The sequence below is a fragment of the Idiotropiscis lumnitzeri genome, chromosome 12 (genome assembly GCF_059441095.1).
Source record: "Idiotropiscis lumnitzeri isolate Australia: NSW breed Sydney's pygmy pipehorse chromosome 12, RoL_Ilum_1.0, whole genome shotgun sequence".
In the NCBI taxonomy this organism is placed as follows: domain Eukaryota; kingdom Metazoa; phylum Chordata; class Actinopteri; order Syngnathiformes; family Syngnathidae; genus Idiotropiscis; species Idiotropiscis lumnitzeri.
This window is the reverse complement of record NC_142402.1, coordinates 8,062,192-8,079,102: the sequence shown is the minus strand read 5'-3', so window position 1 is coordinate 8,079,102 and position 16,911 is coordinate 8,062,192. Positions and strand designations below refer to the sequence as shown.

At 46.0% G+C, this 16,911-nt stretch overlaps 2 protein-coding genes across 2 annotated transcripts; both read right to left on the bottom strand.

The window, feature by feature from the left end:
• Positions 1-3,005: 3,005 nt before the first annotated feature.
• Positions 3,006-9,348, bottom strand: LOC148325714 (leukocyte cell-derived chemotaxin 1-like). The gene is made up of 7 exons (XM_088312073.1): positions 9,180-9,348; positions 8,883-9,023; positions 7,043-7,183; positions 6,401-6,514; positions 4,844-4,994; positions 4,442-4,548; positions 3,006-3,780 (listed from the first exon to the last, which is right to left on the bottom strand). Exons 1-7 carry the CDS (start codon positions 9,249-9,251, stop codon positions 3,559-3,561), a joined length of 948 nt encoding a protein of 315 aa, XP_088168199.1. The 5' UTR covers positions 9,252-9,348; the 3' UTR covers positions 3,006-3,558.
• A 1,908-nt stretch (positions 9,349-11,256) lies between these two features.
• LOC148325713 (protocadherin-8-like) lies at positions 11,257-15,383 on the bottom strand. The gene is made up of 3 exons (XM_088312022.1): positions 12,804-15,383; positions 12,351-12,576; positions 11,257-12,045 (listed from the first exon to the last, which is right to left on the bottom strand). The coding sequence occupies exons 1-3, from the start codon at positions 15,228-15,230 to the stop codon at positions 11,690-11,692; spliced, it is 3,009 nt and encodes a 1,002-aa protein (XP_088168148.1). The 5' UTR covers positions 15,231-15,383; the 3' UTR covers positions 11,257-11,689.
• Positions 15,384-16,911: the final 1,528 nt, after the last annotated feature.

Below are 16,911 nucleotides of genomic sequence, written 5' to 3'. Positions count from 1 at the left end.
AGATGTGGAAGTGAAGGCCTCAGTTCTTCATGAGCAGCCGATACGATATTTATCAATTTAAGGCCTAACGATTCAGCGCAACGTTTTCGTAATATTCTTACATAAAGCAAGTTGTTAGAATCTCTTTATACCTTAACTTGCCTTATCAGAACAAGCTGGTTCTTTTTTGTTAATTGAAATATCAATTTAAAGAAATTCTTGATAAAGTGCTTCATACATCTTTACAATAGACAACATTCTCATATATGGAGCAAAAATACAAACTTAATTTTAAACTAGTATATTTTCACATTCATTTAAATGAATAATTGTTCTGTTTGGCGTACGGCTGTAAGTAAAAGTTAACCATTTTTGCCATTAGCGAGTTTTCAGACCCTCTAGCGACGCTTGCAAAAAAAAAAAAAATGACTAGCGACAAATCTAGCAACTTTTTCTGGTGTTATTGGCGACTGATGTGAACGCATGCATCGTTTTTGTTCTGGACAAGCAGCGGGTGCTTCCGTCTGTCTCTCCCTTGTCCCAGAGGATTCACAGTCACCCCAGTCCTCCCGCAGCAGCCTCTCCCACCTGCAGTCACAGTTGGAGATAGTCACCCATGCGTGTCCAGACTGCAAATGAATTGCACATGCGAATCTGACACTTTCTCCGCCATGGTTTCCAGTCACGGTGGGATAAATGTTTGGTTGGTTTTTTTTTTGTCTAAATAAATGAAAGTTTAAGGTTACAATAAATACAATACAAAAAATAAGGTTACAATGTTCATGTTTCATTGTGACCAAACCAAACTCAAGAAAACTAAACTTAAAAAAAAAGAAAACTTGAGTAATTCCACCTCACGTCTGGCTCACTTTTGCCGGCCGGTCCAAACAAGACACAACAGCGCAAAGTTATTTTGTAATTCTAAACATAATTAGGGTGGGGGTTTTGTCTGTCTGTTTGTTTTTTTCCCTCCCATGACGTTATTCCTCTCCCTCAGCGTCCGTTACAGCACGCACATAAGGTAAATTATGCAAATTGGGTCATTTCGCCACTTTTAGGACAGCCAATTGCTACTTTCCTTACGAAGGAGCTGGCAAAGCTGCAGCCACCGCAGAAGATTCTTCAGCGATGTTGCTGTTTTTAATGGAACGGCACCGTTAGAGATGCATTGACATATTGTCGAGTTTGCATTATATTTCGCCGGACATTAGCAAAGGCCGTGGACACAGCAATGGTTTTGTCAAGATTTCCTCTCTGGCAAAATTCTTCCACACAAATGTCATGTCATGTCATTATCCACACCGCTTATCCTGTACAGGGTCGTGGGAGGGTGCCGGAGCCTATCCCAGCTGACTACGGGCGAAAGGCACACTACACCCTGAACTGGTCGCCAGCCAGTCACAGGGAATCCACACAAATGAACATGTTGTTTTGTCTTAAATATCTCTTCCTCGCCGCCATGATCGCCCCACGATGACAGGCACAAGCAAAAAACAAGTATGATGATTACAACAAAAATAACATTCAAACATGGATAAAAGTTAAGGGGATTGGGAGCATAAAATTATTTTGTTCGTGATGTCAACAAAATCAATAACTTGTAAGAATTCTGTGGCAGTGTGTGTTCAGCATCGATTATAAACCAGTCCAACAGCGATTGATGTCACTGCCTAGCATCGATTAATTTAATAAATCATTACACTCCTAACTCTGAAGCTACGACCAGGAGTGGGCGTCCTTTGCCATAAGAGCATTAATATTGGCAAGCCTCCAAATCCTCTCCTGCCTCTCGTACTCAGCCACACGTAAAATTTCTCACACATTCCTTCATCTCCAGGGATGATCAAACGCTCATTTGTGGCTCAAGATGCAAGTTAGCACACACACAAAACATTCATCCAGGATAGTTGACACACAAACTCACCGCCCTCATCCTTACCTCCGACCCGGGCCCGAGGCATCACTGTGACATCAAAAAGAGCTAAGCACTTTGCATCGTGGGTAAGATCTGGTAGCATGACGGCTGCAGACGCTTTAGTCTCATTAAAGAGTTCTAGCGAGATGCAACTCTCACATTAAAGAACTCTGGAAACTTCTGTGTGTCCCTTTAGAGCAGCTCGCAAAACCAGAATATGCTTTTAATGTGAAAGAGCAGCGAGTGTACATCAACCAAAGAGACCAATATGCAGAGATGGGCTCTTTACCATATTTTGCCGGGCCGACCCTCCGTCCTTATTCATAAAATAATTGTCCTCCGTCCCCCGTCCGTTATCGTCCTTTTACAATGCTTCTGTCCTCGCATTTCACCAGTCCGTCCCAACTCCCCCTCGTATCCCCCACCACCACCCCAAAATGAAAAAGTCCAGGCATGGCAAGACAAAACGCCTAATTAAAAGCCACAATATCTGAATGTACCCATAAAAACGCATTTGTACATATATTAGCCACTTAGGACTAATAGCTGTGGGTCTCCACGTTTTTAAATGGGGTATTATCTCTATTAGAAACCCTGGTAGACGCTTTTTCTGCCCCGAATGATGCCAAACGTAGCTATCGTTACAGAGCGTAGCACAACCTTTCTCAGACTTTTCTTGTCATACAAATTCTGGCTGTATTTATTGCACTTCATCCCTTTGCTCAAATTAAATGCAGGTTCTGATGCTTATTTTGGCTCTCAATTGCTTCTTCACATAGCAGCGCATGTTGCTTCCGCGTTTTTGCCGACTTTGAGTCTCTCTCGCTCGCTTGCTCACTCTCTCAGTTGAACTCTTAGTTAAAGGGGCCAGTTCACGCAACAGCTTTGCAAGATTTCATTCAGCTCAGAGTGCAAATATTTTAATTCTATACCCGCGGTTTACAAGGATGGACAAAAACCCACTTCTGTCCTTGCGTAGTCCATCCTTTAGAAAGAAAACTTCATCCGTTCCGGCCCTGGCACAGAATGCCCATCTCTGCCAATATGTATGATGGAATAACAAGTCAATTTTTAATAAACATCAAAAATGTTTATTATGTGATATTGCACTTTGAAATTGCCTCCCCAATACAGCTAAAAATACATTTGGATGAGGGGTCCTTAATCCTACAGCATCCTGCTTAATGAGTGGAATTTACTACATATGCAGAGGGAACTTAGAAAGTTGGGGAGGGAACACAGAGGTCAGAACTGTTTCTTTCAGAACTGATGAGACATTACACAAAAAATGCTGACTGCTGTAAATAGAATGTTGCACCCTTTACATTTATTTACATTCAACAGGAAGGGAATAAAGCCCAGATTACAATCATAAATATATGCTTATCCTATCGCAATATAAGTCATATTGTAATATATTAATTTGAATCAATCCTCGTGACAAGAAGTTCAAAATGTTTTACCTTGCAAGTGAATATTTTCCCCTTCAGTCAGTGTCCTATCTTACGTCTACTTGCACCGAAGTGCCTCCTCAGACCAAATGCTACCTACAGTATATGAAAACCCAGAAGACACACATCTCACTTCATTTTGTTGCTCATCTCCTCCACTTTTCCAAAAAATACCCAATGCCTCCCACCGGCCATGTTCCGAGTGGGTGCCGTTTACACAATGCCCAGAATACGTGCCACCCACCAGTTGCAAGGCATGATCACCCTACAGGCCACTCGGCAGCCTCTGTAATGGTACGGCCACGGGTGGTAGCCACCCAGTGGCTCGCAGATCCTCTGGCAGTGGGTGTAACCGCGACGGCACTCTCTGCAGCAAACGCCCTCGTGGTCCAACCTGGGGTCAATGCTCATGGTGTCCTCCCCCTCAAGGTTGTTCTGAGAGGATGCAGAGGACTGAGATCAGTGAGTGCAAATCGGATAGATCACTATTTATATACTGAGCAAAAATATGAAACCAAGCACTTTTGTTTGTGGTCACGTTTTAACATTTTTTGTTATTAGCATGCTCGATGAAAGTCATTCACCTGCTCACTCTAGCTCTCATGTTGTGAAATAGTTCCTTTTTTAGCACAGAGGGTTCAAACCGCTTTCTGTTTGCCCCCCAGTTGCAAAGGAAGGAGGGGGGCGGTTTGCTCTGGTGGGTAAAAAAGAGGATTAAGAAGAGAGCGAGGGAGCCGTGCGTTGAAGGGACAAAGATGGGTGTATGGAGCACGGGAGGGCAGGGGTGACCAAGTGTATGTATGGAGTCTGTGTGAGCTCAGCAGGGCAAACAGGCCGGAGGAGGGGAGTGTCTGTGGAATTATTCATAGCACCTCGCTGCTGAAAGGAAAGTTGTCCCAAAGAGCCCCTCGCAGAAGGAAACAAACGGACACGCTCAAATTTGCAGTGACAATCGGCCGCCCTCCGCTGTGACCTCGGCATCTGCTGCTGTGAGAAACTCCTCCCACAAAGCCTCCTCAGGTAAAATGCAGATCCGAGTGGACATTTGTGGCGAGGCAAGTGGGGAAGAATTTGCACCTTTGTGTGTGTGACTCACCTGATAGGGGTTCTCCGGGTTGAACTCTGCCTCCACGTCCTCTTCTTCCTCATCCATGGGTGCCTGACGGCGGCGGCGGGGGGCAGCCCTCGTCTTCCTTTGACTGCCTGCACGACATCACGAACTTTTCAGAGCGCAATGGCGCTGCTGCGGGACGCCATCTGATCGCAAACTTTTGGCAGTGTTTTGAAATCATGTGAAGAACAAAAACTTTTGAACAAGTTTAATCCCCTCGAAGGCTAGAAATCTGTAATTTTTATGAAACTACATTCGAAACTGCCGTGCCATTTCTAACTACAGTGTTTGTATGTGCGTATATATATATATATATATATATGAATTTTCTTTTTTCATCCTCATTTTAATGCCAATCTTTAATGTATGAGCTGTGTGAATGCTTACTGGTAGAATAAGTGGGACGGAGCCAAAAGATGGGCAGATCTCCACACAAGTCCTTGATCTTGTCACTGAGGAAAGAGGCGTCTGAGAGTGGCGCACCAGCCGCCACCCATATGAGGTCATCCTCAAATTTGGCCGGCATCACCTCGTCCTCCTTTGAGAGCCGAAAGAAGAAATGAGCCTTCACACGCGCACGCAACCGGCTGCTGAAAAGCTTCAAACCTCCCGTGATTTATCACGGTAGCCTTTTCCACGAGTATTCTATCCCCTCTGAACAGCAACAAATCAAGCGAAGGACCCTCGGGGCCTTGAGCCTGCCGATCCTATTTGCACTACATTTAGCTGAATACATGATGTCACAACTCATCTACATCTACAGGGAGGGAAAAGATTGAATGGATTGATAAACGAATGAGGTTTGTAGACTGCAAACATTCACGCCCCGAAAGTGTAAGTATTTTTTTAGTCAGAGGCATTTGTTGCGGGGGATCGAACCTCACAGACCTACTTCTGTCTTTTATTTTGTCCGGCACAAATGACTTGCTAGAGGGGAAAATAAGAGGCGGGGGTCTTTCCCCACTGCACAGCTAATAAGAGTTTATTTGACCCATTCTCGCTGGCAGGAGTTCGTGTGGGTATTTTGTGTCTGTGCGTGTGTGTGTGTGTGTGCGTGTGTGTGCGTGCGTGCGTGTGTGTCCAACCCATATGCACTATGCCATCACTCTAAATTATAGTAAATGACAAGCCTGCAGCAACCATTAGAACATCTCCCTGTTTACACACACATATGACAAAAAAAAAAAAAAAAACGATCATTTCGAAGGCAAAGAGAGCCGTAGCACAATCAAGCACAAAAGCGCAAATGTGAAATAAATGATCATTTATGACGCAGAGAAAGGCAATAAGAACCGCCTTGCGTGGTAATGACTTGTGTGTGTATGAGCGCGTGTGCGCGCGTGTGTGTTGATGAAGGCAATTCTGGTGATGTGGATTTATGCGGATGTGAAGCTTATGGGGGAATTAAATGAATTTAATTATCAGACAGCTTCAGTTGAACAATCACAGTGACGTGTGTGCGTGTGTGTGCATACAATATAATGAATGTCGACTACTCTTTGTTTGTTATCCGCTAAATCCGCTACACTTTGTTCTAGTGGTAAACATCCTGGACTGAAAAAGGAAACCAAAGGGAACTTCTGTTAATAAGTCGATTGACTGTCCCTTATTTAACCAATCAGTGGTAATATGTGATATGATAAAATGATTTAAGACACAATGGAACACAATTATTGACGTGTTGTGTTTGCTGTTTTAAATTTTCCTCTCAGTGATTGACTCCCATTTTGAATTATTTTTCTAACTCTCCCCGGGCCTTGGGAGGAATTAAATTTCACTATCATACACTTGCAAGAAATAAGTAGCGCAAAATAACCTGTAGTCATATAGCAGGATGATTTGTTTCTCTGTATTCTTCTCCATAAGACAAGCACACTAAACAATGACAAAATCCATCCATCATTCTACCGGAAGAGAACATGCAACACAGAAGACCCAACCCACCAGGTCAAAGGTCATCGAGTCCTGATCAAGACCGTCCACATCAGGCAGGCGGGCCTTCACTTGGGTCTTGATGAAGCACTTCTCGCCCCCTGAAAACCGGATCCCTGTGATTCCCTGGAGAGAGGAAAAAAAAAGTTGTCTGACTCGTTCTAGATCAGTGGTCCCCAACCACTGGGCTGTGGCTGGCTACCGGTCCGCGCCGGGCAGCACAGATGGAAATATTTTTTTTTAAAATTGCAGTTGACCAGCGTCAAGAGGCTTTTGTTACAAGCTACCGAAATAAATAACGATAGCACGTACGAAGCCCGCTCGTGACACTAGGCGGCCAGCGGCACCTCCCCACCCCGCCGTTGCCGGAGTTGTGTGAACTGGTCCACGGCGGAAAAAAACGTCTGGGGACCAGTGGTCTAGATGACGACAACAACACTGTACATCACCTGCCCTAATTATACTACCAATCCAAGATTAATAATTGGAAAAATTAGTTTGCATCTCACTGGGATTACAGACATCTTACAAAAATAAAAAAAACTCTTTACGTTTGATTTTGAGTTGCTGATACTGAAAATGAGATTTATATTCAGAAAACTTTTTGTGGTGCTATTTCCACACACAGGTGCCCCGAGGTGCTGGCTCACTCACAATCTCAAAATCATGGACCTCCACGGCCTCGTCCGCCCCGCTGCCCGTGCTAAACTTTTCCATGTTGTTCTCTGTGTCGATTTCCATCGTGCCTTCCTCCACTTTGCCATTGATGCTCATGCTGTAGTGGACATTGTAGACCTGCACACACACACACAAACACACGCTGGCATGTAAGGTATGAGAGTCATTCCCACCCCCAGTCCTCTGTTTCACATTCCGAGGGTGCAACTTGCCCGCTCTGCCAAAAATGCTCCTTGAAATGTTTTTCTACTAGCATCACTGTAAATCGTCGATATTTGCACGGGGAATTTGCGCTCCCTTGTGGGTAGATAAGGGGTCTTCAATGATTTGTTGTCAAGGAATTCGATGGCGTCGTTGGTGAAGATTTCGGTATTTTGGGGGAGGAGCTAACTTTATCTTGTATATTGGTATACAGCAGTGCTTCTCAATTATTTTCTGTTGCGCCCCTCCCCCAGCAAAAAGAAATCAATTCGCACCCCCACCCCACCACCACTCTCCGCTGCAACTATAAATTACAGGATTTTCATTGCAAAACAAACTTACACCATAGCGTTAATACTCGCTGCGCACAATGGGCAATGGGAGCACCACTGCCAACTACTGGAGTAGATGTGCAATTACACTCTATTGTAGTATGGCCGAAAAAAAAGCATGTCGCATATTGCACCGCGCCCCCCAAGAGGGGGCCATCCCATTATTTGAGAAGCACTAGTATAGAGGGACTGTGAGGCTGTGTCTAAATTTGCAGAATGCATCTTCTGAAGGCCGCATTTTTGGCCGCAAGACGTCACTTCGGGCACAACTCGACTGCACGTGGTTTCCAAATTCTAAAAAGATCATTTACAGGTTGGGACCTTCAAGACCTTCAAAGGCTTCCTTTAACGATACAGGAACCAAAGCGACTTGTGTGAATTTGGACACCAAATGCGATTGAGTCGTGCAAAAAGTGAAAATGCGCAAGTTGCAGGACCAAGCCTGTGAATTTGGACTCAGCCAGAGTGAAAATACAAGGTGACAAGTTCCGGTTGCTTGACAATCAACAATTACAAATGACGTTCTTCCTTACCACAAGCATAAAGCGTCATTAAAGCTAACGCTGCCACTGGATCCACTTGTTTTATCCTCCTCACTTGTTGGTTCCGCTGGATTAATTTTCATTCCCGCAAAGTAAAATGGGAGGGAAATGAAATCTCTTGGGGTATATCTGGTGGCGCAACCCCTGACACACGTCCCCCCACCCCCATCATTTCACTTCAGCAGGAGTCAGTCACTTTTCAATCGCCTGAATATATCACAACACTTTTTTTTAACAAATATTATGAAAGGGTCTATATAGGCCATAATTATTTGCCACGCCGCAGGCAAACAAGCAGGAAACTGTGCTTTCCCCCTCTCCTCTTACACACCTCTTGCCCCTGGAGCATCAGCGGGACCAGAGAAGCCCCCCAGCCCACCCCATCCCCATCCTTCCAAGATCCTCCACATGTAAACAAGGGCTCCATTCATGCACTCAATCGTGGAGCATGTCTTGTTTAACTTAGATCCATGTTTTCATACAGTGCAAAAAAAAAACTGTCTCCAGTTTGGAGATTTTCCCCCCAAACTGCAGTTTGTGCCTAATTTAAATGGCTAAATTTGTGCCATTTTTTTGGGAAGTCTATCTTGTGTGTGCCTAGGAACGTTTTAAAAAAAAAACAAAGTTGCTACTCCTGCTGCTGCTGCACCCAAATGAATTTGTCTGGCAGAACAGACTTAATGTCCCATTTAAGTGCCTCATCATAGCACACGCTTGAACTCACAGGGACAACTGTCTTACGTGTTTTTCATTGTTGTTCCAGAAGTAGAACGCTCCAACGGCCCCCAGGAGAAGCAACAGGACTCCGGCGATAAGCACCGCGATCCCGGCCTTCAGAACGCGCCCGGTTGCAGCAGGTTTTACTGCCACGGTGGAGTACGCCTGCAAATATAGCGAAAATGCGCAAAAACATGGACCCTGAACCATCACGGGGTTAACACTGTAAGCATTTTAAAGTCTGTTCATTATGACCGATTGTAGACCGAAGCCATATGCCCCCCATGTTGAACCATTCGGTCTGCGTGAGTCGAATCTTACTGGAGGCATGAACTGCTGCAAGTCCTCCGGTCCCGCGGAGGCGATCGGTACTTTCTCGGAGTTCCCGGCCATGACTGGAGCAAACACCTGAGGATCCCCGTAACACTTGCTCAATGTCTCTCTCACTCACTCAGTTTTTTACCCTCTCGCTCTCTCGCTCTCTCTCTCTCTCTCTCTCTCTCTCTCTCGCTCTCTCTCTCTCTCTCTCTCTCTCTCTCTCTCTCTCTCTCTCTCTCTCTCTCTCTCTCTCTCCCTCTCCCTTTCTGATGAAGAGGAGGGTGAAGAGGCCACCCAACCTTCTTCGAAAAAGAAGACGAGCAGCTCTTCGAATCTCGTTGCGACTCGTAGGCGTTTTTCCCTGTCAGGACCCACTTCAACATTGGCTTACAGCATTTTGCATGATGTGTTAAGAATTATGAACATGTGTAGACCTTGGTCTGCCCACCGACCCAGAGTGTCTTAAAAAGATGGGGGGGGGGGGGGGGGGGGGATCACGTTTTCAACATTACAAAAAAGATGGAACAAAAATCACGTCTTCAATGGTAAAAACTAACCCTTACTGGGATTGGAGTTGAGAAAAAATGGCTACATATTAATCAGATTCTCTATTTCTCTTTCTGCATAGTCATGTATGATATGGAATAAAGTATACATCCTCAAAACAGTCATTATATATCACGATAATAAATGAAACCTGCTTTAAATTTTGCAAGGACTCCACTTGACTTGCTTGTTTGTTTCTAAAGTAACTTGGGACTTGCTTGCAAGTGGACTTGTACTTATAACATATAGAATAAGCCAACTTTTATGAGAAAATGATTATCCTCTTGCATTCAGTCGTTCCTCTCCATTGCTGCCATAGCTAGATAGATAGTTAGAGAAAGAGAGAGAACGAGAGAAAGAGTGAGAGAGAGAGAGGACGAGAGAGAGAGCAAGAGCTTTTATTGTGCGGGGAAATTAGCTTTGGAAATAATTTAATAACCCAAACCGTCAAACTGCGTTGAGGTAAAACACAATGACAAAAAAAATGTGGCACAACATGTAAAAAAAAAAAAAAGACGATGCATTGTTTTAATGTGTGTAAAAGTCAAAGGTCTACTGTGTAATTATCCATACAACCACGGATGTACTGTGACCAAAATTTACCACGGGAAATGTGGATGGCGATCGACAAGCGCTCAAACATATTTGTCATGTACAGTGGCCAACATGCGCTGAAATTGAGTCATCGACGAAGGGGTAGGGAGGGTTGGACTGGCCCCCGATACGCGCAAATTTCAGCCGGGGACGGACCTGCCTTTTGGCAATCTCCCGAAATTCCCAATGGCCACCATACCCCTGCATCCATCAATCAAGTCAACCTTTATCCTTCACATTTTGTTATTTCTTCTATTGCCTTTTGATGAGTACGGGTCAAATGTGTTGCCTGTTCTAAAAACACAAAATATTTCATAACTTCCAATCATTTTGCCCTCAAACGACTATATTTAGTCCTAGTTAACCGACTAAATTTCATGCTGAATTTTGCGCTTAATCTTTCACTCTCAAATTTTACCTTGTTTAATGGGACCAAACATACTCTTTTTAGGGTAAAAGGTACAAAATTTACTGTGTAATTACTTGCCAGTTAAATAATTTTTCTGGGTGTGAGGTGCGTACAGTCTAAAACTACGTAAGAAGCGGCGACCATGAAAAATAATGCATAAATTAAAAAAAAATAAATAAATTTGCAGATATTCACGGTCACCCTTCAAAGTGTACATTTTGGCAGAGTAGATGGCGTCATGTACGTATTTCATTGGGTTGTGACTCATTAATATGACCACAACTAGTGCCTAATTTAAATATTAGGTGATGGAAAATTCCATATCAAATTGTTTTGGTGGTTATCGACGTGACAATGATTTATTAGCCCCAATGTATTATTATATTAACACACGCACACACAGAGCTAAAGTGACCTTCAATGTGATGCAAGGTCTTGTGCCGCCATAACAGCGACACCTATAGGCCTTTGTGTATAATTCCTCACAGCACTCCCAAAAATCCTGCTAAAAACACGTTTTCAGTGTAGTATTTCAAAGTTTATTTTCCGTCACAACGTTGTGATAATACAAAATCTGTACAAATACATGATATTACATTCAGACCATTTCATACATCATTATCAATTTGATTCATAATGTTAGAGCCCTCCAGCAAAACAGTACTCAGAGAGTTTAAATAGAAGCATGCTTAAAGATTTGTATTTACACGGGTCCGCTTAATTATGGCTTTTTATCAAAAATAAAATCTCTCTATGTACAAAACTTGCATATAATACAGTTCATGTCAAATGAAGAAGGAAATCTGAAAGTGATTGAACTTTTTTTTTTTTTTACATTAAGCAAATATTCACAAACAGGATATATGCCCTCACATATTTTTTACACATCTCGTTGCCAGGGGAACATAAATTAAATATTGTGAAATATTATATATATTTGTGAAAACACATGTGCACAGTCTCTTCAGGCATCATTGTTGTTACAGTGTGTTGGACTGGGTGTGTACACTGGGATAGTTACATCACTGCAGACCTCCTGCACCCTCACAGGCCTCGTGGGGGTGATCATGACATAGTCGTACTCCCTGTCCAGCACCTTCTCATACACGCTCTGCAGGCCCACAGTTTTGGGGATGTGCGCTTGGTAGTAGTTGTCCCTGCGGTGGGGGTCCCGAGGCAAAGAAGCTGTCTTGGAGTGGCTGCTGAAGGAGGAGACGGTTGGGGCGGGTGAGGGAGCTGCATTGGCTCTCACTGCAGAGGGGCTCCAACAGCGATCGGAATGACCCAGAAGCTTGCACTCACTGGTGCAGGCCCACAATGCTTCAAAAAGCAAAAAAAAGGAGATGAATTAGATTGAATTAGATGATGAAGTAGGACAACAGTGAATGAAGCTCAACATTCTTATATCAGACACCCTCTGGTGAACTGTGAAAATTAACAGTTGATGTATCATTCCTTGGTCAATTAAGCTAATCAACATGAACAACCAATGGGGGTGATAGGATATATTGCACTAATGTAATGTGTATGTGTTTTTTTTTATATGTGATGCTGATGTTCAAACAAATTCCTACTTAGGGAGACAAATAAAGAGAATCCTTGAACCTTTTCCACCCCCGGCTTACCATTTTGGCCACCCATCGGGGGAACAGATGTGCCATCTTTCTTCAAGCCAGTGTCTCCGCTCACATCACTGTCACTGTCATTGAAGTCGCTGTCCCCCTTGCCACTGTCTTTGCCACTGAAAGCAGGATCCCTGGCAGAGATGGTGGTGTAAGAGTTGCCCTTCCAGATGGTGATTGGCCTCACTGCCTCCTTTCCATTCCCATAGCCGGGCAATGTGGAGTATCCCTGCAAATGAAATAAATTGGAGAGTTAAGTTAGGCAAAATCCATGCATCCATTTTCCATCCTCTCGAGGGTCGCAGTAGAGCTGGAGCCTTTCCCAGTGAATCCGAGGGCGCATATTGACAAACTAGCATTCGCGTTCACATTTCAAGGACAATTTGGAGTTCAATAACCCATGCACCGTGATCAGTCGTGATTCCCCAACTCTGAAGTCACAAAAGGCGCACTCACCTCATGTTTATTCCCCCTTGGTTTGCTGTTTGTGTCGGAGTCGTAAACGCAGGGGACCTCGCTGCCATCCTCTGAGGCCGAGCACATGTCGCTGCCACCGGCGTGGGCCTGGCTGCTGTACGAGTGTCCCTCAAAACTCGTTGTCCCCTCAGTGGCGTGCAAGGGCAGAAGCGGGTTTCCGACCACGTGGTTCCTGCCCCGCTCCAGTGTGCCTTTCTCCCCGTAAGAGTCACTGTCCTCTCCACTCTTGTCCCCTCTGTGGCGGTTGCAGGTGGTAGCGATGAGGATGATGGCGAGCAGCAGGAGGGTGCAGCTCCCCGCCAAGACGACGATGATGACCACGGACAGGTCCCACTGCGTGGACACGACCCCCCCGCCGCCTGCCTGGTACACGGTGCGGTCGCTCGGCGGGGAGCCGGCGATGATGAGGAAGTGCAGCGTGGCGGTGGAGGTGAGAGCGGGCCTGCCATTGTCGCTCACCGTCACGGTAACGCTCAAGGTGTCGTCCACGTTGCGGCTGAGCATCCGGTTCAGGTAAATGTCCCCCGTGACTTTGTTGACGGAGAAAACGGAGGGTTCACTGGTGGCCAGCCCGAAGGAAATCTCTGAGTTGACACCCTCGTCTGAATCTCGGGCCTCCACCCGTGTGATGACGTAGCCGCTCGGTGCGTCCCGGGGCAGGAGCACCTCAGCCGAGCCGTTGTTGAGCACCGGGTGTGTGATGGTCGGTGCGTTATCATTCTGGTCCACCACCCTCAGGAAAACATTTGCGCTTCCAGAGAGTGGCGGGGAGCCACCATCGCTGGCTGTGATTCGGAGCTCCAGTTGCTTCATCACTTCATAGTTGAAGCTCCGTAACGCATAAAGAGACCCACTGGCAGGGTCCAGCGACACAAATGTGGAAATAGGGGAGCCCATGAAATAAGTGTCCGCTAGTTTGTAGGTGACCTTTCCGTTTGGCCCCATGTCCATGTCCCGTGCCACCACTGTGGTGACGTACGCGCCAGGCGCGTTGTTCTCCACCACAGCCACCTCGTACACAGGCTTGCTGAATAATGGAGCGTTGTCATTCTCGTCCGTGAGACGGATGGTGTACTGAGTGATGGTTCTGAAGGGAGGAGAGCCCAAGTCCTCGGCCACCACCGTCAGGTTATATTCGGGGATTTTCTCACGGTCCAACGGGCTGGTGCTGACGATCATGAAGCTGTCCTCGTAGGCTTGTTGCAGTCTGAAGTGATCGTGTCCATAGAGGGTGCAGTGCACTTGACCATTGGCTCCGGAATCTCTGTCCGAGGTACTGACCAGAGCCACAAAACTCTCCCTGGCTGCTGCCTCGGTGATGTAGGCTATCCCGGCAGTGATGGACGTCATGGGTGTGATGGAGATCTCCGGCGCATTGTCATTAACATCTTGCACCTGAACCACAATTTTGCATATGGCCGGGCTGGGGTTCGGACCTAAGTCAGCGGCCTGGACGTCAAACTCATACGTGTTCTTACTTTCAAAGTCGATGGGACTTTCCAGGGTGAGCCTGCCGCTTTTTCTATCCACTTTGAAGAGTTGGCGGATCTCTAAGGGCACCTGGTGCCCAAATCCGTACACCACCTCGCCGTTCAGCCCTTCGTCTGGGTCCTCTGCATTCAGGTCCAGCAGCAGGGTGCCCACTGGGGAGTCTTCTGGCAAGTCCACGGAGAAGCTGTTCCGGTCAAAAACAGGGCTGTTGTCATTGTAATCTCTCACCTTGATGTTAACGCGCGTGGTTCCCGAGCGGGACGGATTCCCGCCATCCATAGCGACCAGTTCCAGTGCGTAAGAAGCCTGAGTCTCCCGGTCCAATTCTTTCATGAGCACCAGTTCGGCATATTTAACCCCATCGGCCCTGCTCAGCACGTCGATTGAAAAGTGACTGTTAACTGAGATCTGATAACTTTGAATGTAGTTCACCCCAACGTCCTCATCCACGGCAAAGTCCAGTGGGATGCGTGTCCCTACGGCGGTGTTTTCAGAGATGTCCATAGTTGACTCTTTGCGAGGAAACGCAGGGGAGTTGTCATTGATGTCCTTGACCTCCACCTCGACGTGGATGAGCTTGAACTGCTCCTTGGAAAAACTTACCACGTCAAAAGAGATGAGGCATTGCAGGGTGTGTTTGCAGATGCGCTCCCTGTCTATCCGCTCCCCGATGCTCAGCTGCCCGTCGCTCTCTCTCAGACGGATGAAAGAGGAGTTGAACTGTTTCATCATCCTGAAACTGGACCGGGAGCCCGCAGAGGAATACGCGGAGGCAGAGATGTCCTTGGCCAAGTTACCGATCACTGTGCCCGGGGCGTCTTCCTCGAAGGTCTGGTACTTCACTGTCTTTGCCTTTGTGACAGCTGCCAGGCTTGTCAAAGAGACTAACAACAACAGCCACCTTGTTTCCCTCATTTTTGCACCCAAAAGCAATGTCAGCAATATGTCAGAGTACAACTAGTCAAGAAAAAGTCCCACAAAACACCTCACTTAAAATAAGAGTAAGAAACGTTCCATGAGTCTGCCTGTGCGTACTAGATGCGCTCCTCTCTCTCCCCTGAAGGTGTGCAGCTCTCAGCGCAAAGCGAGCTGCAGTCTCCGCAAAAGGGTTTATACGGGCACGCATGCAAATGAGCCTCACTGTGGCCAATCCGGGCTATGATGGGGAGGGAAGGGAGCGGCGGCAGTGGCGGGGGGTGGTGGTAACTTCTGAAAGACCTCTAAACCCTATAAAGAGATTCCTAGACTGTCGAAAAGCTTGCCATCCAATATGTGGGCTAAATTCGCGACGTGATATAGTGCTATAGTTTCCATCGCTTGTTTATGTTCCCCGGGCTGTTAAATGAGTCTGGGGTGCGTAGAGGCGCAGTGTCCCTGAGCTAGAGGACAAAACATTTGAATAAAGAGGATGCCATAAATCCGTTGATTTATGTTTTTTTTTTTTTGCATTGTTGCATCCCCACGCACGTGTCTCAAACTGGGCAGTGGCACCCTTCTGAACTGGAACGATAACATCAGAATATTTACTCCGCTCAGTGCGTCATCCAAAAAATATTTGCATTATTGATTGATGCTTATTACGCAGAACTGTGGAAAAACGGATATCCACAGGAATCTGGTGTCACTGGTGGTACTATGATCATTTTATTGCTCGTTTTTATTCCTATTAATAAATTCCATAAATTTGCTCCGCCGACTATTATCCCCCCTCCACCCCAGAGTGTTGTAATCCAGTAATTGTTTGCCTATCAGCTCCAATCTGAAACCAGCAAAAAAAAAAAAAAAAGAACAGCTACTTAAACGTTGATCTTATTCTAATTTGAGATCAGCTCACGAGATGTCTTGTGCACCAGAGAGCGGATTTTTTTTTTAATTAAAGCCGCTGTAAAATGAGACTTGGCCTCGCCTGCAGGAACACATAGCAGGAGCAGGTGAAAACACGCACACATGCACGCACACGGCCACAGGCTTTCACTAACGCGTTACAAATGGGATTTGGAGGGGGGGAAGATATCAGGATTTCAATGGTGAGATTATATCAAAGGCATATGAAGCCCTCGTTAGTAGTCGTGCTATAATGGCATGGCGGGGGCTCCCTTTGCAGCCGTCCACTCCGCCATTGTGGCCCCTGAGCCGGTCTGTGGGGACCCTAACCCCCGCTGCATCCACGCAGACCTCAGCCTAACAGCAGCATAATGAGGCAAAGCCACATGCATCCTTTGTCCCACTTCCCTCCATCCCCACAGCCTCAGACACGACTCCTTTCATTACCGCGAGATGGGAGATGAATTGCTCTGGACGTGAGGCTCCCACCTATTAAAATATATTTAGAGAGCGACTGGGGCCCCGTCACGGCTCTTTAGGAGATTTTCTCATTCTCTTCGTCCACCCCATTTCTCCTCCTCCTTCTCCTCCCTCGTCTCTCTCCCTCCTCCCATCTCACGCATACAACCCTCTTATGCAGGAGCAACACTTGCCCTGCAGTAGAAGTTAATATCACTTGGCATGTTCTATAAAGAACCCATCTGCCACACAAAGTCAAATAGGAGACACCTGAATGGACATAAACACGCTTCTTGCATAGTTGTAACACTTC